Source organism: Podarcis gaigeae (assembly GCF_964106915.1).
Source record: "Podarcis gaigeae genome assembly, chromosome: 2".
Taxonomy (NCBI): domain Eukaryota; kingdom Metazoa; phylum Chordata; class Lepidosauria; order Squamata; family Lacertidae; genus Podarcis; species Podarcis gaigeae.
In genome coordinates this window covers 17,053,929-17,077,102 of record NC_139679.1, presented here as the reverse complement: position 1 = coordinate 17,077,102, position 23,174 = coordinate 17,053,929, and the positions used below count along the sequence as shown (strand labels likewise).

Here is a 23,174-nt window from a genome sequence, read left to right as displayed (position 1 = left end):
CTCCAGCTAGAGAAAAGAAAGAGAGTGTTTAGAGAATACCAACCTTGGTTGGCAAGGCAACTTCATAGAGAAGTAGTTTGTGTATTTCAGCTCTTTGGTCACTCTCGATAGTTTGGTGGATTGTGGGTAACTGGCCATTGACGGTATAATGAACTGAATCTTTGGCAGAGTTCAGATGGAGAACTAAATAGGTCACAAAAAAGGATCAGACACCACACTGTAATGGTAAAAAGATACAAGTTTATAACATTTTATAAAAACTACAGTTTAAAAGTGATCCTGCCCATGGGTAACACACACCCTGCCCCAATTCCCTCCCCTATAGCAAAATAAGTGAATTAAAGGGGGGGGGGAGAGAAGGGAAATAATAAAAAAAAGCCACTGGACTAGGCTAGAGCAATATGGACAAATTCATAGATCCTCTGTTCAGCCTGAAGTGCTAAGTTCGTCCTTCCTCTGTCTGCAAATGGAAGGAGTGTGTAAAAAGCCAGTATGAAGATGTCCTCCTCCCTTCTCTGACCTCAAACAAACAGGGCAATCCTAACCGTGTCTACTCAGAAGTAAGTCCTATTTAATTCAACGGGGATTACTCCCAGATAGGTGGGGTTAGGGCCGCAGCTTCAATCCCAAAAACCCAAGGCCAGCAGTATGTCTACCAAATATCACAGCGTCCTAAGGCAGCCTGTCACGTACATTAAAAACGACACAGAATGATTTGTGCTGGTGAGTTTTGTGCACAAGCCACCAGCGAGACAACCAGAATTTCAACAGGTTTCAAGCCACACCCACTGATGGTATGCTAGTTTCTCAACTTCTATGGAAGAAGAGGTATCGGGTAGAGGTTAGGGGCAAAAGCATCTCCTAAAAGTTTCCCCGAATGCACGATAATGTTAGGAGGCTTCAATCGGTGAACTGAAGTTGTGCGTACAAATAACATCTTGAGGCGGTGTGGAGGGGATCTGTGGGCACTGGTTCACTGCAACATGGCACACACTCAAAAAACACTGGATTTCCCCCCACATCCAGAAGGGGGAGATGTTGCACCAACAGAGGTTGTGTTTAGAGACAAGTTTGCATGTAACGTACAAATTTCTGATTTTATGCAGAGCCCTGCTTTCACGCTACAACTCCTCCTTCTGCTTCAAATCCGCTTTGTTCTCTGCCAACTGCGTTTGTCCGTGTCGCTTTCCCGAACCCCTTGCCAAGTTTAAAACTTTCTTTCAACACAACCACCTCTTTGTGCTACTCGATGAACAAACAAGATTTGTTTTGAAACCATTTCATTTTTGAAACAGTCGAAGTCAGACACTTCCCAGTCAAGTTTCACTTCTGTTCCTAGTCAATTTCACCTCCGTCAACAAAAAATGCAAGACTTCACTCATCCTGGGTGTTGCTATCAATTCACTCGAGAAGGGCTCTTGTGTCATTTAAGTATCGCTTCCAAGAAGACGACAACCAAGCCTGTTGCACACACTAGCATAGCCATGCGATGCAGCACTTCCTGGATAATACCATTTCAGGAATGGTAGGAGAAAGTTGCATGTTTTACACATTCATACTTTCTCTCTTTGACATGGTAACTCGCTGTGTGCAGGCATTCTGACTTTTTTTGGGGGACGGGACATACAAGCACATCACTTGTTGCACACTTTAGTCATAAAGCTCAGAAAAAAGCTTTAACCATGGTTTTCCTTACCGTATAATTCTGACTCCCTCAGGAGAGATTGCCTACAGTCCCATAAAAACACGACAGTCCAGGAGTTCCCAAAACATTTTGTTCCTCAAAGGCATCTGAAAGTTCTGCAAATCTCTCCCCTAAAGGTTTTCCTTAGAGGATACTTGAGGAACACAGCGGATACTTTTACAAAGACAAGCAAACTTGCCCTGCAAACAAATTAATCTTCAGAGCCAAGCTGGCCGCACTTCTGTACACTGAAGTGTGACTTGCACTAGTGGATAAGCCACAAGCTAAGCCATGTGTCAACTGCACAAGACGGCTGCAAATGGGAAGTAGAAACACCCTCCTTCCCACTCACTCACTCAGCTAGCTATGTTGCCTTTAACGCCAGCGGCACCCTCCTCCTCGCCAGGTTCTGAGAGAAACCCCAAAAGCAAAGATCATGTGCCACACAGCAGCTCATGCAAGCCATTTCCAAATCTGCACTTCACCATGTATCTGCCTGAGCAGAAACAAGCATTTCCCTTTGCTAGCTAGCTCAATGAGGAGCTGGACTGATAGCTAACCCAATGGCTGGCTGCACCGGCCAAGTGTTAACAAGCAGGCTGAAGAGTGCTCATTTGGTGGCACGCCTCAAATAGCCTGCCAAGCCTCAAATAGCTTTGTGCTGTAAAAAACCACACACGCTTCAGGGGGATCAAAGCAATGATGGGTCATTGCCCTGTTTGGCACACAAAGGGGTCTGGCATCAAGTCTGTTCAAGAGAACCAGATGATTTTCAGACTGCTGAATGGGGAAATAAGCTGCAACACTGAGTACGCTTTTGCAATGCCATGGCATTACTGAATTACTGAAGGATTAATGCCAGAGGATTAACTGGAAGAGAGCAGAACAGCAATGCCTAGTGTTCAACAAAAAGGCGTTTCCTGCTAGAGCAAGATTTTTCCTTTTTAAAAACATTTAGTGCTTCTTGCCCTAGAATTGTGGCACCAGAGAGGAGGAAGCCAGGAGAGAACCCCAACTTATTGTATTTCCACATGCATTTTCTAATGCACAATCCCATAACTGCTTCTGTGGAAAGCGAAATCACAACGCCACGCGGTCGCTCAATTGTTATTCTTTTCTAAGAGAGTCAACCTTTTTGTAGAATGCTTTTTGCTGGCCCCAACCAAAACAACAAGCTACAGTACCCAGAGTTACACTTAACAAATCATTCAGCACAATGAAGTGCAGAGTAAAAGGGGGCTGAACTAATTATAGCTTTTTTTGGGGGGGGGGGTCAATTTACCTAATGAAAGGAAGTGGGAATGAAACACTGGTTCTCCTAATACACACAAGAGGGGGGACTTGAAAAAGCTCCCTTTCCATCTCTGCTCCAAGAACCGAAGTAACCAGTAAGTCTTGGAAGAACCATTATGATTTGGCATAATCCTTATCTTGCACCAGGAAAGCTGGACCTATGACCTGCTCTGTGGAAGCACAGAACAAATGGTGGTGGAAGTCCTTTCCAACAGTGCTTTTTGTTCCACTACTTAAGACAGCCTACTCCTGGGTAGTCGCTGCAATGCAATGCCTTCAAGCACAGCGTTAACAAACCACATAGCACACAAAACTCTCCCATCGGGCGCTCCGACCAAAGTTCAGGCTGACTGCAAGAGGATGAGGGAGTCTAAGAAGATACACTGCCTTTTAGACAGCCACTTGGGAAATGACAGAGAACATTTAAAAAGAAACCAACCAGGTGATTTCTCCAAGTTTACAAGTGTTTTTGAGCCTCTAGCACGCAGCACTTACTACTAGAGCATTGTTGTACTGTTGGAGAAATTCTTCTTGATCTAAAGTATTCCACCTCTATTTACAAACCTTTCCAGTTGCATCGGCACGTCATTTAAACTTTCAAAAGTGCTTGCTCTCCCTCTCTCTGCAACATGACCTCATGGAGAAAGCCATTCCTCTACTGATGCATGTCTCAGAAGCTGGCTTGCAGCGAGGGATGAGTGGGAAGTGGGACCCAACAGAAGCCTGCAAAAGCCTGGGAGAGGTTAACTCTAGAAAGAGGGAAAGGGTAGGAGGAGTTTATCGCACAAAAGACACAGGAAGATTTCAGATATAGGTGCCCATTCAGAAGACGGGGGTTCCAATGGCAGAGTTCTGAACTGGCTGTTCTCTCTCTCCCCACACAGTCACAAACCCCCTGTGAGAACCAAAACCGATGGCAAGATTTTGCAGGCACCTGCCTTCTTTGCAGACTTGCTGCTGTTTGTTGCAATCCAGCCCGATTGCAGCACCAGCCAGGATCACATGAATCGGGCTGAAACTTAAGGCCTGCAAAAACTAGGACAGCCAAGAGCAACTGGAGACTTTGCTTCTCTCAGACAATGGCTTTCTTAAGAGAGCAGATAGCAGTACTTTGGCTGAGGCAGCAGAAACCAGTATGAAGGAGTAAGGGCATCCTGGACTTGGTTTAGTGGTGAGCTTCGAGTACACTGCTTGTCGTCTTCCTCTACACGGCGCAAGATGGATTATAGTCCCCTCCTGCCAGAGGAACACTTTGGAACCGTGGGCTATCACCGACTCTTGTGTTGTTGTTGGTTTTTTTGGAGGGTGGGTGAGGAAGGATTCCCATCAGATAAAGATATGAATTGTACATGAAGCAGAGTTCAATGGGGTGGATCCTGAACACATACAGGATATATATATATATACAAGGGAAGGGGAGCAAGAGCCAAGTTTCCTGCAAAAGGTCTGAAGCACCCTTCCTCCCTGGAAGTAGCCAGACACTTCCCTCCAGCCAGCAGTCAGTAGCATCTCCTCCTGGAGCTCACTGGTAGTGAACACCTGAAAGGTGGGCTTTTATGGTACCCAGCAGCAGACATCACCCCACCAGCCCTTGTTTCTTGAAACCTGAGGGTTGAGAAAGGGATCTAGATCCTGCAGGAGAATAAAAAGCTCCGTAGACCTTCTGGAAAAGCTCTAATGAGACAGGCTCCTGTTATGGCAAAGCTCTGATGCGACCCCTTGGAATCAAAACCCTTCTGTTGCTAACCTGTCTCTTAAATCCACAGCTTTTGCGAAAACATTTTGATGCTTGATTGTTGTCTTTTTAAAATAATAATAATAATTTTTAAAAATGATTATTAGTCTGTCCTTCTCCCATCTTGGCAGGCTCAAAAGGATGGGCAAGAGCTGGCAGATCTGTCAATCGAGAGCATCGAACATCATAATCAGGTCTTGCAGGAGGGTTCAGCCGTTCTCACAAAGCCTTTCCTGAGGCAAATGGTGATAACTCCAACAAAAAACAGGAACTCATACAAAGTTTATCCACAGCCACAAGGGGCTGGGAAGCCAGCCCTGGTCTGTCCTCAACTTATTTACAGTGCCAAGACCTTGTCTGAAAGTCTGTGCCCCCACTCAGCTCTGCCCCCTTCCGTAGGGGGAGGCCCAGCAGGCAAACACAAGCACAACCCCACCCCACCCCAACAAATGAACAAAATAACCCACAGATAATCCTGTTTGCTTTGCAGCTCCTCCTAGTTTCCCCTTTCTCCTGGCCTACCCCTAAAGCAGCAGCTGTGAGTCAGACGCTTTGCTCGGGCAACCCTGACACATTCGTTTGTGTCTCAGCAGCCGGTCTGTCCTGGAGAAGCTCTGAAAGGAACAAAGGAGAAGAGAGGAAACATCTCACAAGTGGCACATGGAAGAAAGAGAGGCAGGGAGAGGCTCATGTAGGGTTAGAGGGAAAGTTAAAGGCTCAGTACTAAGTAGGGGGAAATACTTAAGCATGGAAAAAAGTGTGGCATTTGGAGAATAAGCCTGAAACCACAAGAACTGGATGATTAATTCAAACCAAGGTGTGAAATTTTGCCACCCACCTCCAGCTTCTTGGCCTTAGGGTTGCCAGATCATAATTCTGTAGCAGCAGAAGCCAGAGTTGGGAGAAACTCCTTTATCCGTTTCAGGCTTTCTCCGACAAAAGAGAGAAAGCCAGAGAGGCATAAGGGAACTCCTTCCAATTCTGGCTTCCTCTCTTCTTTGCCTACTTGCCCAGGGCACACCCAGCTCTCCTCCCACCCCTAGATCCTCCTTTCTCAACCCTGTGTCTCCAGATGTTAAACTACAACTCCCACCATTCCTAGCTGGCAGGACCAGTGGTAAGGGATGATGGAAGTTGTAGGTCCAACAACATATGCAGAAACAAAGCTGAGAGGGGCTGCCCTAGATCCTACCCCCCGTTTTGCTTCGGAGCCACTTTCTTCTTGGACCATCCTTTGTTTAACTACGTCTCCAACACCAATTATTTATTCCAGTTCTTGCTTTTCAGCCTCTCACTTCCTTTAGCTACTCAGATCTCTGGAACGGCTCTCCAGCCCTCCTCTCTCCCTTCCCACAGAGCATACAGCCCCTCCTCATCGTAAGCACTGATTCAAAGCCACTTCTTGCCTTAGTTCCTTGTCTCCTCAAGCCTCATTCCCTACCTATGCTCCCTCTGGGTTCTTTCTTTCTCAGCCTGTTGCCTACTCTGTATCATTCCTCCAGTCACCTTGCCTCTTCAGTCCCTGACCCTTTGTTTCTCTCTCCCCTGGGACCTCCTTCTGGGTCCTCAGCCTGCCCTACAAGAGATTTGGATTGCAGCTGCAATGACTTCTCTCTCTTCCCCCACTTAATCAGGATTGCAAACAGTTCACAGTACCCTGAGCAACTGAACAAACCATGTCATGCAAGCGTAACCAGAGACTTCACAGCCAAAAGCACAATCCGGTATAGATACATGGGGGTTTATTGTTTTTGTTTGTTATCATGATATGTATTTTGGCATTTTCTATACTGCCCTGTGAGGTTCGGATGAAGGGCAGTATAGAATTAATAATATACTAAGCTGCAAACTAGAATGTGAAATCACGGTTTGAAATGGGTTGCAAACCAGGGTTAGTGTTAAGAATTACATTTGGACAGCGTAAACAATGGTTGTTTGATGGCTTCTCCAAATCTCTTACTGCTGGAAAGGTGACAGCCCAGTGTTACTAGTTCCTAACTAAGTACATCCTCTATGAGCAGGGCTTGGCTGAACTATGGTTTCACGGTATGTCTGAAACTTTAACTAGAGTTTTTAAAAAACCAAATCACAGCTAAATGTATCTGTACTGTGACATAAACTCCAACTATACAATATTAGCAAGGCCATGTACTGGCGCACACAAAAACAGAAGGAAAACAGAGGTGAGCTGTACAGACAGAGAGAATCAGCCACAGGAAGGACAAAAGGAGCCATCTAGAGTCCTAAAGTCAGGACTGCATATATTCTGCACTTCCACACAAATACCAAAAATCCACAGGATGATGCACTGAGCACAGAATCCTGTTTCCTTAGCAGGGAAATGCAAGTTTCTAGCCTCTGCGATTATCAAAAAAGATTTAAATGCGTATGTGCAATGCTTTGGGAAGCCCTTTACATCCTCCCCATAACTATCAGAACAAAATATGTAAATAGGCAGAATATGGCACTGTTTGAGTGGCAGGCATGGTTTGCAATTTGCAAAGTACAGCTACTTTTGGTGCAAAACTGATTTTTAAAAAATATATAAAAAGTGCACATAGCCTGACTAATGCCCTGCTGTCCAATTATTTGAAACCCCACATAGTCCCTCCCCAAGCTTCTGAAAAAACTGTTATCCATACATTTACTCTGTGGCTTAGAATCTTGTTTCAAAGTAAGCCCTAAAATGATAGCTTCTCAGAATTCTATGACAGGTTAGATATTTTCTGCTTACTCAAGAATTCCATGGATATGCAGGATACATGTAGCTCCAAAAGCAATTAGGTTGTGCAGCATAAAGCTCAGGAATGCACACACTGTCAATCAAAACAGACTTCTGAACAGCTGAGAGTAACTTCCTGCTGCCACGATGATCCATAATTATCTGGATATTCTCTCCCTTGCTGGGGAGAGCTGCCAGTTGCAGCCTAGCGCTTTCTGCACCCTCTCAATCTAGAATCCCACCCAAGAGATCTCTTAGGAGACGGCAGGCACCAATGCCTCCCTTCCCTTGGTGCAAGGAGGTCTCTCAAACATCAGGCGGGGGTGCTAACATTTCCCACCCTACACAGAAAGTGACGATGGGGGCATTACCTGCAGGCAGCGCTCACACTGGTATGGCTTCTCCCCACTGTGCACACGCTTGTGGCGCTCCAGGTGGTATTTCTGGATGAAGCGCATGTCACACACATCACACTCAAATGGCTTCTCACCTGCAGAAAGGAGAAAACAGGTGCTTTTGGGGTAGGAAGAAACTTTGGCGCCTGTCTCATTGCTCCCACACCTTTTAAGCCCCAGTGATTAAAGGGGCACGCATCTGATTTATTGCCGCTCCGACAAACTTCAATGGTGCCCACACACTTCCACTCGTGCACTTCCACTCTTCTCAGTTGCCGGATAATAGCAGAATTCACTCGCAGCGTAAAATGGCTTGTCTGTGTCGACGTGGTGTCTTCAATAACTCAGCTCGACACCAGTGCTTCTATTCTAACACTCTTTATTTAGAAGCATAACAAACAGAAAGAAAAACCTACAGAATCTAGCTGCATGCTTGCAGCTTTCTGCCTGTAGCAAAACGAAACTACCTTGCTCATATTCTCAGACAAACTGCTCTCCAGAAACAGCTCAGCCCCCACAGAGAACAGATCAAAGGAAAATGCCCGGGTCATGTGGGCAATGCACCCAGTGAATCAGAACGCCTCTGGAGTGTTATCTCTTGACTGTCCAAAACCACAACACCCTCCACCTCACTTACCAGTCCCTGGGATGCTCCCAGAGCCCTCCTCTGGAGTCAGAAGTGGGGTAGGGGCTTTATTAAACTGCTCCGCTGAGGCTCGGGCAGCCATGCACTCCCCAGCGGAGCACTTTAGAGAAGCTGCCTGCCTGTGCACAGGGCTTTTTCTGCAGCAACCGCCACCTTTGCATGGGTGGGCAGGATGCCTCTTCCTCCTGGCGCCAGGGACGAGGCAGCTTGTTCCTGCTGTTGGGTGCCAGGGTGAAACTGCCTCAGCTCCCTCGGTGGGAACGGAGCAGTTTCACACTGGCGCCAATGCAGTTTGTTCCTCCCTTTCAACACCGCTGGTGATACATCGCAAAGTTGAAAACCCTGATTTGCAATAACTACCCTTGGTGAGGTAGGGAGGTTAAAGGGGGGAAATTGTTAGTTTGATGTGAATGATTCTTGGACTAAAGAGAGATAGAGGTTTTATTTATTTGTGTTAATTTGTTAATTAATGGGTCTGAGTATTGCTTTGTTTAGTATGGTTTATTATTGTTGTTTGTTATTGTTATTATTAACATTATCATCACTATCATCCTCATTATTATTTGTGTGTGTGTGTATTTATTTATTTATTTATTGAGTGATTGAATGTATGAATGTTCTGTTATACAAAATATTAATATGATAAGATTCCTCTCCCTTTTTTCACTTATGGTAATATAAGTACTTATGGTAAGGGGACGCGGGTGGCGCTGTGGGTTAAACCACAGAGCCTAGGACTTGCCAATCAGAAGGTCGGCGGTTCGAATCCCCACGACGGGGTGAGCTCCCGTTGCTCGGTCCCTGCTCCTGCCAACCTAGCAGTTCGAAAGCATGTCAAAGTGCAAGTAGATAAATAGGTACTGCTCCGGCGGGAAGGTAAACGGTGTTTCCGTGCGCTCCTCTGGTTCACCAGAAGTGGCTTAGTCCTGCTGGCCACATGACCCGGAAGCTGTACACCAGCTCCCTCGGCCAATAAAGTGAGATGAGCACCGCAACCCCAGAGTCGGCCACAACTGGGCCTATTGGTCAGGGGCCCCTTTACCTTTACTTATGGTAAAATAAGCATGGTAATATGAGTACAGTGGTACCTCGGTTTACAAACTTAACCCATTCCGGAAGTCTGTTCTTAAACCGAGGTGTGCTTTCCCTAATGAGGCCTCCCGCTGCCGGTGCCCTTCCAACATTTGGATTCCATTCTTAGACGGAGGTAAAGTTCGCAAACTGGGACACTACTTCTGGTTTTGCGGAGTTCGTAAACCGAATCGTTTGTAAACAGGACTGTTCTTAAACCGAGGTACCATTGTATTAAAAAGGTGTATCTTTTTTTGCTGTAAGTCTCTTGGGTGGCAAGCAACTAATACACCTAATAAATGAATGAAATGATAACTTTATAAGCCAGCCTCCTCAGCGAAAGCTACCAACCGGCAGTCTCACTGCAAAAAGCAAAAGCTTAAGTCGGAAGCCCAGTGCTGGCAAGGAAGTTGCTTGCTTCCCACAATGTTCTCAGGTATCACCAGGTGTAGAAGGATTCTGGGACCGCTTACCTGTATGGATGAGGATGTGCCTCTTGAGATGATAGCTGCTCCGGAATGCACCATAGCAGTGTTCGCAAATGAAGTTCTTGGGGATTCGGAGCTGGAATGACCCGTTCTGCTCAATCACCATGACCTGCAACCGAGGCACATATGGTTACTGCTACCTTCTTGGCTAACCTGTAATTTGCCTACCTACCCCTGTCATTTAATAACTGGCTTGAAGTGGATTTAGAGGGGAAAGCTATCAAACTTCTGGCGCTTTTCCTGGAAAAAGAATGGAAGAAGCGTAAATGGAAGGGATGACTTTTCCAAAATCAAGATGGAAAACCAGAGCAAATAAAAGAGCAAGCAGGAATGGAAGATATGGAACTGGGTGTGAACTAATTAATACCTAGTAAGTAAATAACTGGGACGCAGGTGGCGCTGTGGGTTAAAGCCTCAGCACCTAGGACTTGCCGATCGAAAGGTCGGCGGTTCGAATCCCTGCGGCGGGGTGCGCTCCCGCTGCTCGGTCCCAGCGCCTGCCAACCTAGCAGTTCGAAAGCACCTCCGGGTGCAAGTAGATAAATAGGGACCGCTTACCAGCGGGAAGGTAAACGGCGTTTCCGTGTGCGGCTCTGGCTCGCCAGAGCAGCGATGTCACGCTGGCCACGTGACCCGGAAGTGTCTCCGGACAGCGCTGGCCCCTGGCCTCTTGAGTGAGATGGGCGCACAACCCCAGAGTCTGTCAAGACTGGCCCGTACGGGCAGGGGTACCTTTACCTTTACCTTAAGTAAATAACTACAGAATATCATTTTAATATATGATGGCAGCAGAGAGACTATTGAGTGGACAAAGATGGAAATACATTATTGTTTAATATGGAGGAATGGTTGTTGAACTTATTAGAAACAAACTTGATATGTTTAATAAGAGAAAAACTATTGCTGACATTTAATAATAATAATAACAAACAACCTTCTGGACTTTCTGTGTAAAAAAGGGAAAACGATTTAATCCATTTGGGTCAGAAGGAAGGGGAAATATTGCCTAACAGAAAGCTGATCAGTTGGGTGTCATTCTAGCGTGATTATTTTGAATAATTTATTTTATGTAATTGACAGGAGGAAAAGCAGAAATCTTTTTTCTCTTTCTTGTTTGTTTTCCTTTGGTGCTTTCTTTTTTCTTTCTTCATTTTTGTTTTTATTTAGATTAGTTTCTTTTATTGTATTATGAAAAATCTCTAAGAAAAATTTATTTTTAAAGATTTTTAAAGCAGTCTCACTGGGCTGCCAAGCCTCCTTCCCCTCCCTTTGTACTGCTACTACAATTCTGCTGCTACATATGGAGTCTGCTGGCAGTCAGTCGCAGTGACACACTTCCTTCACTCAAGAGCCAGATGCACAGGTGAGGGGAATCCTTACCTCAAGGGTTTCTCTCCCAGCCTCAGTTTAAACTCTGAAGGCTCCCAGTTAATAACTAGGGCTGAGCAATATATCAATACACAGACTCTTAGGTTGGCTGTCCAGTCCTAGAACTGAGATTACTGCCAATGAGTTCAAAGTATTGAAAACGATGTCTTCCCCTTGACATCTGATGGAAGGGTGTTCCACAGGGCAGGCGTGACTACTGATAAGGCCCTCTCCCTGGTTCCCTCTTAACTTCACTGCTTGCTGTGAGGGAACTGCCAGAAGGCCCTCGGAGCTGGACCTCAGTGTCCAGGCTGAATGATGGGGCTGGAGACGCTCCTACAGGTATACAGGGCCCAGGCCATTTAAGGCTTTAAAGGTCAGCATCAACACTTTGAATTGTGCCCGGAAACATAATAGGAGCCAATGTAGACCTTTTAGGACTGGTGTTATATGGTCCCTCCTGAAAGTCATTCCTTTGACTCCCTTGATTAGCTTCTAAGACGCAGACACTTCTTTCCACTGTTTCATTGTGTTTTATCTACCTGTGTCACTGTGTTTTTAAACTCACCAGTTATTTTATGCCTCCTTCCTGCTACACTTTTAATGATTTGATCAATGGAATTGTTTCTCTCTCTCTCTATTACTATAAGTTAGTGTTTTTAATCTGGAAGCCGCCTTGGAGGCTGAAAGGCAGGGGAGGAATTTCTAAAAATAACCAGCCACTTCCAGCTGATTGAGGTAGCCCTCCAGCCTCCACAAGACTCTGACAGGCATACTGCTCTGCATCTTTGCCAGCAGCAGGGAGATCATACTGAGGAGGGCTAGACCTTTTGCTAGCCCGTACGACTTAAGATTACCTGCCTTTTTATGAGACTTTTTGGGCTGAGACCCTTCTGTCGCTTCCTCTTCCTTTCGGCTGCGTGACTTCTCGCTTTCCTTGCGGTGATGTCCCTGGCAGAGAGGAAGCGGGACAACACAGGTCACAAAAACACCAGCAGCTCAACCCAGGGCCCTAAATGCCACGTTCCCTATCCAAGCTTTTTTCTATTCGTCACCCACTGACACGGCTGGAAAGGGGCACAGGGGAGCACACAGGGACCAGCTGCGCAGACAAGCTGAAAGTGGGCTGGCCCCGTACCAGCATGTTTGGAGCACCCCTTTCTCCATTCTCCACCTGCTTAGGGCTTTGCTTCGGCATCATCTTCTTGCTGGCAACCGTCGGCACCAGGCAAACCCCAGAGAGTCCCTCGCAGGCCAGGAGACTCGCCTGCGGGGAAACGAAAGCGGAGAGCTAAGTACCAGACAAGGCGGGCCAGCCCAAAGCGAGAACGTGGCTGCAGCTTCTAAGCAAAGGGTGGGAAACCTCTGACCCAAATACAGCCCTCTTGGCCTTTCGGGCCCTCGGGACTCTCCCCAGCCCACATCTCCTCCTCGGCTACACACCCTTCCCCCTAGGCCACACTCTTCATCAGCCTTACTTCATCCCCCACTCCCTTGCTTTTGCACCGCAGGAATGTGTCAGTGAATGACTCTTGCTTGCTTGGATGTAAGATAGAGGGGAACAGATGTGTGTACACGCACCAGCCTGCTGTGCAATGGTAAAAAAACAACAACACCTGCATGTGTTGCTCCGCCCACTTTGGTCTTTGGTCCAGATAAGAATGCAGGCCTTGGGCTGAAAAATGTCGCTCCTGTTCTAAACTGTGGGCCACAATTTGACACGGGACTATGATGCCCTGCGCTGGCGGTGTATGTGTTTGTTTACCAGCAAAGGATATGGATGAATGGCCATCGTCATGGATGCTTTAGCAGTGTTTCCTGCTGTGACATTAACATATGAGAGTGCGGGAGGTGAAATAATTAAACAGGTTACCCAATCAGAACCCAGGGAGGTGGAGTCAGAGGAACTATAAAACCAGCTCTAGGAAGGGCGAAGGGGGAGTTTGTTGGGAGTTGGGTGGTTGGTTGGAGTGGGAGTGAATTGGGATAGAGTCTGGGGTAGGTTGAGTTAGTGTAGCGAAATAAGTTGAGTCAGGAACAGTTAGGAGCTAGGAAGACAAGTAAATATCTGAGAGGTGGTTTAGTGAGTGAGAGCAGGTAGTGGAAGTTATAGGCCTGGATAGGCACCCCATGATTGTAATTGACTGAGACCGTTTATGAAACCACACACTTGTTAAACTGCAATAAATAAACAGAAGTTTATGTTCCAGCTTAACCCTGACTGGACTCAGTATTTTACCAGGTAGGGCCTGGGTGGTGGCAGCGAGAAATAAAGTGGTGGCACAGGGATCAATAGACGGTGAAACGTCCGGGGACCCTGTGTTGAGTGCCACACCTGAATTGCAGGGGTTGGACTAGATGACCCTCAAGGGTCCCTTTCCAACACAACATTTCTGATTCTACTGGCATTGAAAGAATAGCAGGCTTCCAGCTAAGACAGTAGAGCGAGGTTACTTTGCTGAGCTCCTTGAATCATAAAACCTAAAGTAACTCAGCTCATTGTCTTTGCTGGCTCTCAGAGACTATTAGATACCCCAGGAGACCAGAGTGACAAACACACAAGCTCTGCCTCCAAAATGGCTGGCTTTTGTAGAACCCCCTTTGCTTTTCCACCTAGAGCAGTGCTTCTCAAACACTTTTTTCTGGGCCACACTTTCAGAACCATAATTTCCTCGCTCCACAGAAAAAATTTAGTTGCTAAGAAGCGCAATGGAAAACAAAAGGGAGAGCTGAAATTTTTTCATATCTGGCAACCAATGAGCCCCTTCAGTTTCAGATGGATAAAAGGTAAAGGTACCCCTGCCCGTACGGGCCAGTCTTGACAGACTCTGGGGTTGTGCGCCCATCTCACTTAAGAGGCCAGGGGCCAGCGCTGTCTGGAGACACTTCCGGGTCACGTGGCCAGCGTGACAAAGCTGCATCTGGTGAGCCAGAGCCGCACACGGAAACGCCGTTTACCTTCCCGCTGGTAAGCGGTCCCTATTTATCTACTTGAACCCGGAGGTGCTTTCGAACTGCTAGGTTGGCAGGCGCTGGGACCGAACGACGGGAGCGCACCCCGCTGCAGGGATTCGAACCGCCGACCTTTCGATCGGCAAGTCCTAGGTGCTGAGGCTTTAACCCACAGCGCCACCTGCGTCCCGTGGGTCCCGTGCGTATTCAGATGGATAGACAAGTCTAAAAAGCCCAGGACACAAATTTTCATGGCCCTCTAGTGGCTATGGTGGCTCATTTACTGGAAGTAACGTATTTAGCATTAACTCGGGAAGTGTATACACTGGTACCTCCGGTTGCGGACGGGATCCATTCTGGAGATCCAGTCGGATCCCGAGGTTTCCGCAACCTGAGAACCCGGTCTGCGCATGCGCGCACGGCGAAACCTGGTAAAATACTTCCGGGTTTGCTGCGCACGTATCCCAAAGTATACGTAACTGGAGGGTTACATAAACGGAGGTACGACTGTACTCGATTCTGATCAAACTAAGCCTCCGAGAGTACAATATACATCAGAAGGCTTAGTGTGGTCAGGATCAAGCATTGGTTGCCAGATGTGAAATATATTGGCATTATTTTCAGCTCTCCTACCCCACTACTGTATTATTTTGATACTATGCTATGCTACACTGAAATATTGAAATGTTTGATTGTCCTTGAATCTTTCCACCACAATTGCTATTCTCTCCTGGCAAACCCTTTGAGGGCCGGTGAACTAGAGGCAACTCTTGCTCAACTTGGGACACCTGTCAAGCGGCTGCTTACAATCTGTACCAAGCACAGGTGCGTCTTGCGGGTTACTAACAAGCACAGAGCTGCAGGCCAGCAAGGTTATCGCTGTCTGACATCTAGACCACAATTGCTTGATTGTTTTTTGTTTAAAAAAGACTTATATCAGTCTGCATTCCTGAGTTGGGAAGTAAGCTGAAGACAGGTAGCTCAGGTTGAAGCACTTTGGTTTTGCTTCCAAGCCTAAGAGGGAGACTCAGGGCAGGGATGGGGAATGTGTGGTTCTCCAGAAGTGGCTGGATTACAGCTCCCATCCAGGACTACAGACCATGCTGGCTGGGGTTAAGGGGAGCTGGAGTCCAACAGGTCCCCCATCCACGATTTAAAATGTGCACAGGGAAGTGGCCAGAAATGGTGGAAACTTTGCATCTCCAGGATATCACAAGGATGAGACCCGAGCCTAACTTCCAAGGACATTTTATCAGTCAGTATCGCATCAAAACCGCATGCGGCCCTCGATGCCTTTTTTGGTGGCCCCCAGTAACATTTGACTCCACCTCCAGCCCTTGCACTGCCTTCCCCATGCCATGTAAATGAGGTACTGAGCTTTGGGAAGGAGACATGAGGGCTCTGACAGGGTCCTAGAGTCCTCCTTCCTCCAGCCTAGTTAGCACTTTCCCAGCTTCCAGAAGGAGGCGAAAGGGCTCCTGCTAGAGTCTGGCCCTCCTTCCCAAAGTCCACCGCCTTGCTTAGTAGTAAAGTTTTGGGAAGGCCGAGTGAGGGCTGGGGAGGGGGTGTCAAATTCTGGGCTTGCTCCTCCCCCCCCCCCATTGACATGGTAGCATGAAGCCTGTAAGTTCTGTGTCAAAGTACTCTTGCATCCCCACTCAGTATGAAAAGTTGAGCTGCCCTGATAGACTTTTATAGCACCCTCTTCCTTAGAGCTGTGGGGTTTTAGGACATGGTAATAGTTGATGGGGTGGGTGAGCGTGGGAAAAGGGGAAAATCTAATTATTCAACCAAATTTGTGGCTGCAGAATTAAACCCATTGACACTAGATTAGAATTCACGGTAGCTAGCCCAAAATGAGAGAACAAGGCAGTGTAGCATAGCGAACAGAGTGTTGTGCAAGAACCAGGCATTCCAAATTTCTAATCCCTGCACAGTCATGAAGCTCTAGGGGCGACCTTAAGGCGGACACTCTCTCGAGGCTATACACCGGGTGGTTGTTGGAAATCAAACTCCCAAGGGATGGGGAGGGATTGAAAAATAGTAAAGAAAGCATACATGTGTATCTGCATGCTTTCAAGGCTCCTTGTGAGCTCCCCTTTACATGGTCCTTTTAAAAACAATGCTTGACAGCTTGCTGGTGTGTGCATGTGTAGCAATTACCTTCATATGAGCTAAGACAGAGGCCAAGCAGTTTCAGTGAGCACCGATACTGCTTCTGGACATCACAGTTCAGGTGACTATGCATGAAACCTCCTGTTGCTCTTATAACTCAGGATCCACCGCAGGTGGCCTAAAGCAGCCTCTGCACTGTAACGTGGCACGACAACCAGCTCCCACGCCTCCCCCTGTGCCATGCCAGTGCCCCGCCACGCTTGGAATACTGGATAGGGCAAGGTGAGGGCAAAAAGAACTGCTAAGCAGCCTTTGCAGAATCGCCTCCACATCCTCTCCTCTCCCCACCCCCTTCAAATGTTATATAAGGCCCAAAGCCCTCACTGAAGCTGGGCAAAAGAGGAAGCCACTTCTCTCCTGATCCACACCCCAAGCACAGCTGAGAGGAAAGGACCAGGATGGCCTGGCCACTAAGCACCTTGACTAGGGAGGGTCCAGCACTGAAGGCTTGGGAATGCATGCTAGTCACTGGAGCAGACCACTGAGAGCTCAGCTGCTTTTAGGTTTCGGAGAACGGATTATCACCGAGGGCACTTTGCAGCCACCTGATGTAATGATGAATTCCTGTTGGGACAGGATGGGAAAACCGGCCTGTTACCTGAGCCATCGCGTTAGTCTGATAGTCCTCAATACGTAGATTTACGCCAAGTCCTTATGCTTTTCTCTCTCTCTCTTGCCCAGGAAAGAATTTTACGACTACAAAGATTTTTCAGTAAATTGTTTCTGCGTTGGTCCCGTCCAATACCTTCCACTTTGACGACATCTTTCTGGAGTCGGGAGTGCCCAGAATTTGCGCACAGAAAATTTCCCCAGCCCTGACAAAAGCTGATGAAAGCTACAGGCTGTGCTGCTCTTGTGGATGAGTCACCCCAAACCTAAATCTCCCTTCAGGATGGTGATAGGATGCCAAGGTCCTCCTAGCACAGCTGCCACAGTATTGCTGCTTCTCCTCCTCTAATTTCAACCTGTGGGTTAATCCAGAAGATAGGTTTATTGAACCATTTATTTATTTCAGAATGGAGAGAGAGACAGAGACAAACACATTGATCAAAGATGCTTTGAAGCAAGCAAAAAAAATATGCATGCCTCAATATTACCATGCAACAACAGACACACATACAAAAGATAAACAGTACCTATTAAGCAAGCACAGGTAAAATCCATCACACAAAAAATGCCCAAGAAACCAGCCTTCCTCGCTCTCAGCGAGCCTTCAGCCTTCCTCTGCAACAAAGATATGGCTGATCATCTAATGATCCGGAGGGATATTGCTAGGCGGCTTCTTTTGACAGGGAGACACAGAGACAGGGATGCCATTATGGAAAAGGCTGGAGGCCCACCAGCCTTCTTCTGAACATCTACCAATCAGTTAAAGCAAAGCAAGGCCTCATCTGAATATCTTAAGACATGAGATTGTTGGGGAAGGCAGGGAGGTTAAAAGTAAAGCACCCTCCCTACACCTAAGCAAGAATTTCAGGCAGTCACATTCTATGGATGCCTGCAAAAAATGGCTGTTGCTGCATCAGCATTTGTAGCAGGGAAAACTTGATAGGGTGTGTTCACAGACAGTTCACCACTGGTTTAACTACTGGGTGTACTCCTACCATCAGACGATTCAAACATGGCCAGTAGTGGTTTAGTACTGTTTGACCTTGGAAGGTTTAAGGGAGCTAGGGTGAATTAACCACTTCTTGAGTAGACATAAGAGTGTCCCCCAGAACGCTTCTTCCCGCAACCCTTTGCTCATTAAAAGGACTGTGACACTACTTTAGTTCTCAGCATGGGGACAAAGTGGAAAAGAACAGCACGAACAGTACAGAACTGAAAGACTTTACTGCTGGGAGGAAACTACTGCTGTTTTAAAACGTTGATTAAAAAAATGATGTTCCTTGCTAGTATTCTCTGGCTTGTACAAATTGCAGGCCTCAGTTGGCAATCATGTTTTGGATTTAGGGTTGTAGCCAATGCTAGTCCTAAACAGAGTAGACCCACTAAAATTAATGCAACTAAGTCATGGCTATTAACTTCAATGTGTCTACTTTGTGTAGGACTAGCACCGGGTGCAACTCTTGCAATATCACGGCAGGAAGTTTTTAATTTTTGACTATTTACTATGTTTTTATATGTGAAGTAAGCCGCCCAGATGGGTGGGGTGTTGTTGTTATTAAATAATATATGATCACAATGGTGTATGGTGTTTCATTTTCCTGTACCACAAATGGTATAAAAAAATTTCCGCTTCCTCTAGTCAACCCCACTTTCAAACGACGTAACCACTTTCAATTCACATCTCATTCATGCAAAAAAACCTGGTGTGGTGTCTTGAACTGTTGTGCTGGTGCCAACAGCTGGGGAAATTTTCTACACTACTGCAACATCTTGATCCACAACACAACACTAGTATAAGAGCCTTTGCACCTAAACCTATTCACATAAAAAAACCAAAAAACAACCTTGCACAGCAAGATACAGTGGTGCCTCGCAAGACGAAATTAATTCGTTCCGCAAGTTTTTTCGTCTTGCGAAGCACGGTTTCCCATAGGAATGCATTAAAAATCAATTAATGCGTTCCTATGGAAACCGCCTTCAGACCAGGTCTGGGACAGTCTGTCCCCTGACCTCTTCTGAAGGCTGGGGGGGGGGGACAAGGGCTTTTCTTCCCACCCCCAGCATTTTAAAAAACCCCGGGACAGCATTTTAAAATGCTGGCGGGCGGCAGCGAAGGGTTCGCTGCCGCCTGCCAGCATTTAAAAATCGCCCCGGGACAGCGGAGGACTTCTCCGCTGTCCCGGGGCGATTTAAAAGCCCCCGGGAAGGCAGGCAGGGGGGACAAAGACTTTTGCCCCCCGCCAGCCTTCAGAAGAGGTCCTGCGTTTCTCCGCTCTCCCGGGAAGGCAGGCAGGGGGGAGCAAAGACTTTCCCCCCGCCTGCCTTCAAAAGCCGTCCAGGATAGCGGGAAGCGCTTCCCTGCTATCCCGGACTGCTTTTAAAATGCTGGCGGTGGGGAGCAAAGCCTTTCGGCCCCCGCCGGCCTTCCTGGACCTCTTCTGAAGGCCGGAGGGGGGGGGAAGGCTTTGCTCCCCACCGCCAGCATTTAAAAGAGGTCCCCGGAGATTTCCCTATGGGCTTTTTTCTTGCGAAGCAAGCCCATAGGGAAATTCGTCTTGCGAAGTGCCTCAAAAAACGGAAAACCCTTTCGTCTTGCGGGTTTTTCGTCTTGCGAGGCATTCGTCTTGCGGGGCACCACTGTACTGATCTACAGCAGTTAAGCAATTGTCCAGGCTTGCAAAGCGAGGGCAGATCCACATGTTACTTTTTGCAGTCAAGGGTTCACTTGTTTGACTGAGCAATCTTTATATATGGACATCTTCAGAAATCATGTGTGAGCACATTATATACATTCCCCTATAAGCAATGGATGCCTGGATCAAATTCCAACGTTTAGTGATTCACAGTGAAGCAGTTCATTTATAGGACAAGTGTCCACTCCCATCCAACATATGAAATCACCGTAGCATCCAAATCCAGCTAATCTCTGTGGTCTCAAAACTCATAAATACTGGTGCACACAGAATTATAATTGTCAAAGCATAGTAAGAAATAAAATTTTAAAATAATCCTATAAAGCGCTACTCTTAAACGTAACAAAACAGTAAATTGCCAGCTGAAACACCTAATGCTTGACATACATGGGTGAATCTAGAGTACAGTCAAACCTCGGTTTTTGAACGTCTCGGCTGCCAAACAATTCGGAAGCTGATCGCTGAAAACACAGAAGTGAATGCTTCCATTTTCAAAAGCGCCTCGGAAACCGAATGGCTTCGGTTTTCGAACGTTTTGTAAGTCAAACGGGCTTCTGGAACGGACTATGTTCAAAAACCGAGGTTCCACTGTAACTGTGTAAGTGAGCATTACCGTAGGTGTGCACCTATGGCACTGAATGGCTATCCATGCTTACATTAAGTAACCATTACATTAAGTAGATAGGTTTAAGGTATCTACAATGTTTTACATAGAGAAATAGATATTAGCAGCACACAAGATGGCAAATATACATTGTGTGCTGAGAGCAAATTATACCACAATAACCTGAAGAGCAAAGGGCAAGGTGAAACACAAGTTAGTTCTAGAAGGTAGTAATTTGCTTTGTGAAAAATGCCTAACTCATTTCAACCAAAGGTACTTCCGTGTACATTGAGGATATTTTTTACTGTGGAACAGGATAGATTGAAGACACTTTTCTCCCTGAGGAGGACCTATGGTTGTGAAGTATTGAGCAACCTTCACAAAATAAATCACTACCTTCTAGTACCAGCTTGAGACCTACCTCTTCCTTTGCTCTTCCATAGTGTGGATGACTAGCACCTCATGTCCAGAAATCCCTCTGCCCTCAACTTAAAAATCTCACGTCGTTTGGACAGCATTCTTTATGGGAGCTTGTCTTCCTATGCATTTGTTCAGGGCAGTATTCAAAACTCCCCTTGTTCTAGGTGCATTTTGCGACAGGCAATTTCATTATGGCCGGCGGTTTCTGAGCTCTGGGCAACTGCAGCGTGGAAGGAAAGGAGGACTTTTTTCTGCCTCCCCACTTCCAGCTACTCCCTGAAGACTGGAGAAGAGACCCTCTTAAGAATATAAGGGGTGGGCGGACAGGGGAAGGACTAGACCATGTAAAATATGAAAATACTGTCATATTTTAGCTGCAGTTTATTCATTCTCATCTTTGTATTCTTGCTATTAAAAAGCATGCCTAGACATTCTGTTGTTGCACCCATAACCTAGGTTTAAGGTATCATTTAGCTCCTAGCTTTCATATCTGTTTCTAGCACTAGTTCAGGGTGGGAACAACATAAAAAGTTTGAGGGCCCCAGTAGCCCCAGGTATAGGCTAATACTACCAGCAAACTATTTTATTGGAAAGATTCTTAAATATTTATGTAAAAGGGCAATTGCTTTTATGTTATTAGACCACCTGTGTGTTTATGCTCAGCTGCAAGTTGTTGAGATCCTTAAACAACATTAAGTAACACCCTTTATAGTTCTGTGCAAGAACTCCTTAAGTGTTTTGCTATATTCTGTTGCTGAGGAAGGATTAATATAAAACCCACATAAAGATTATAATGTTCAAAAATTTTAACTTACACATCACCACCAACATGCATACTGTTTGGTGTCATAAGCAAATTTGCCCTAACAAGCTCACAACCTAAATTCTGTTGCAAATTTCAGGAGCCGAGGGAAAGGAAATGAAGAATGAGAGAAAACGGAGGGACAAGGAACAAGAATCTGCAAAGATAATTAAAAATATTTAGAAGTTGCTGTGTTTGGCATTTGATACTACAAAATCAGACAAGAACTCTGTGGCAAAAGTGGGCATCGCAATTTGAGAGGAAAGAAGTCCTGGGAAGCCATTTCAAACATAAAGGAGAGCAACCTGTCACACATATGGCTCTTTCTGTGACCAGCCCCACTCCTTTACACACCCACTCAAACCCAGTACATGCCATCCCATCTTCTAATCGTCATATTAATTCCTGCATGGAAATTCTACTCCCACGTAGAAATTTAACATTGCTGAAGCAGCCCTTGCCTTGACAACCTCTGATGCCTCACGAGGTTATGTGAATTAAGGAAGCAGAGGTGAATTCTAACTCTGCATAACCCCCCCCCCCCCCGTTGCTTGGATAAAGCCTGGGATATGGACACGGGGAACAATATCACTTCCTATTGATGAGGTGCTTAAGAAGCGCGAGTGTGCGCACGTGTGTCAGCGTTATTACCAGCCTCCTGCACGAGATGTCCTGCGCTCTTGTGGCAGATGCAAAAATCCAAAAGCAGCGGCCTCTTGAGTCGTTGCTCGGTCATCAGTTTTAAGGGACAACAGCCTCCCCCCCCCAAAAAAAAATCCCTTCTCCTTATTGCAAATAAATATATAAATAAATATATATATGTGTTTCCATGCTTTAGAAGCATTCTGGGATGGAAACTCCACTCCAAACCACATTGGCATGAAAGTAAAAAAGCAACAGCCTCACTGGAGTAGCTAAAACCAGCAACTGGCACTAAGCCAATAGGCAGCGAAGGTAATAATCTGTTTTGGGGGAAGATTATTTATTTAATTAAATATACAAAGGGGCAAGGCAAATAACTTACGTGCTCACAAATCACTTGTCTTTCCTAAATTCTGACTGGCCAGACTAGGGACACATATATATATATGTGTGTGCACGAGGAGTTCCAGGCACTGACGGGGTGCGGGCAGGTGCGCAGCGGGGAACCCAGCGAGCGAGCAGGTCGTGCGCAAAACAAAATACAAAAAACCGTGCAAGCGCCACAGCAGCCGCACACGCGGGTCGCGCGTGCCCGGGAACAGGAGGGAGAACCGGCTCGCCACGAACGGGCTCCTTGCAGGGGGTCCCGCCGGCGGCTCCGTCGCGCCGGGCCAGCCTCGCGCCCGCGCCCCCCCCCCCGCCCCTAACTCTCCTCACGGAGCCCCCAAGGCCGCACCTGAAGCTCCACTCCCGCCGTTCCGGCTCCCGCTTCTCCCGCGGAAGCAACTTCGCGCCCAGGCACCTCCGGCCGCCGAGCCCTCCCGGCCTCCACAGCCGCCCGCCGCCGCCACCCCGGAAGCGGAAGCGTCGGAACC

At 46.8% G+C, this 23,174-nt stretch overlaps 1 protein-coding gene across 10 annotated transcripts; it reads right to left on the bottom strand.

The window, feature by feature from the left end:
- Window positions 1-220: 220 nt before the first annotated feature.
- On the bottom strand, window positions 221-23,166 carry ZNF740 (zinc finger protein 740). 10 transcript variants are annotated; one of them, XM_083729101.1, is made up of 8 exons: window positions 23,036-23,166; window positions 17,275-17,494; window positions 16,948-17,093; window positions 12,541-12,669; window positions 12,264-12,353; window positions 10,020-10,143; window positions 7,806-7,924; window positions 221-5,326 (listed from the first exon to the last, which is right to left on the bottom strand). In XM_083729101.1, exons 3-8 carry the CDS (start codon window positions 16,987-16,989, stop codon window positions 5,237-5,239), a joined length of 594 nt encoding a protein of 197 aa, XP_083585227.1. In that variant the 5' UTR covers window positions 16,990-17,093; window positions 17,275-17,494; window positions 23,036-23,166; the 3' UTR covers window positions 221-5,236. The 10 variants fall into 10 exon arrangements, with proteins under 10 accessions (XP_083585227.1, XP_083585233.1, XP_083585225.1 ...); XM_083729107.1 differs by having other exon boundaries at window positions 12,260-12,353; window positions 16,948-17,494; XM_083729099.1 differs by having other exon boundaries at window positions 16,948-17,494.
- Window positions 23,167-23,174: the final 8 nt, after the last annotated feature.

Bases quoted from the DNA above. Each gene is read 5' to 3' on its own strand.
- ZNF740 (XM_083729099.1), bottom strand. From the start codon at position 16,989: ATGCATTCCCAAGCCTTCAGTGCTGGACCCTCCCTAGTCAAG. The intron at 12,354-12,540 runs GTACGGGGCCAG...CCTCTCTGCCAG, and splicing joins GGGGTGCTCCAAACATGCTG to GGACATCACCGCAAGGAAAG. The intron at 10,144-12,263 runs GCAGGTAATCTT...CCTCGGTTGCAG, and splicing joins CCAAAAAGTCTCATAAAAAG to GTCATGGTGATTGAGCAGAA.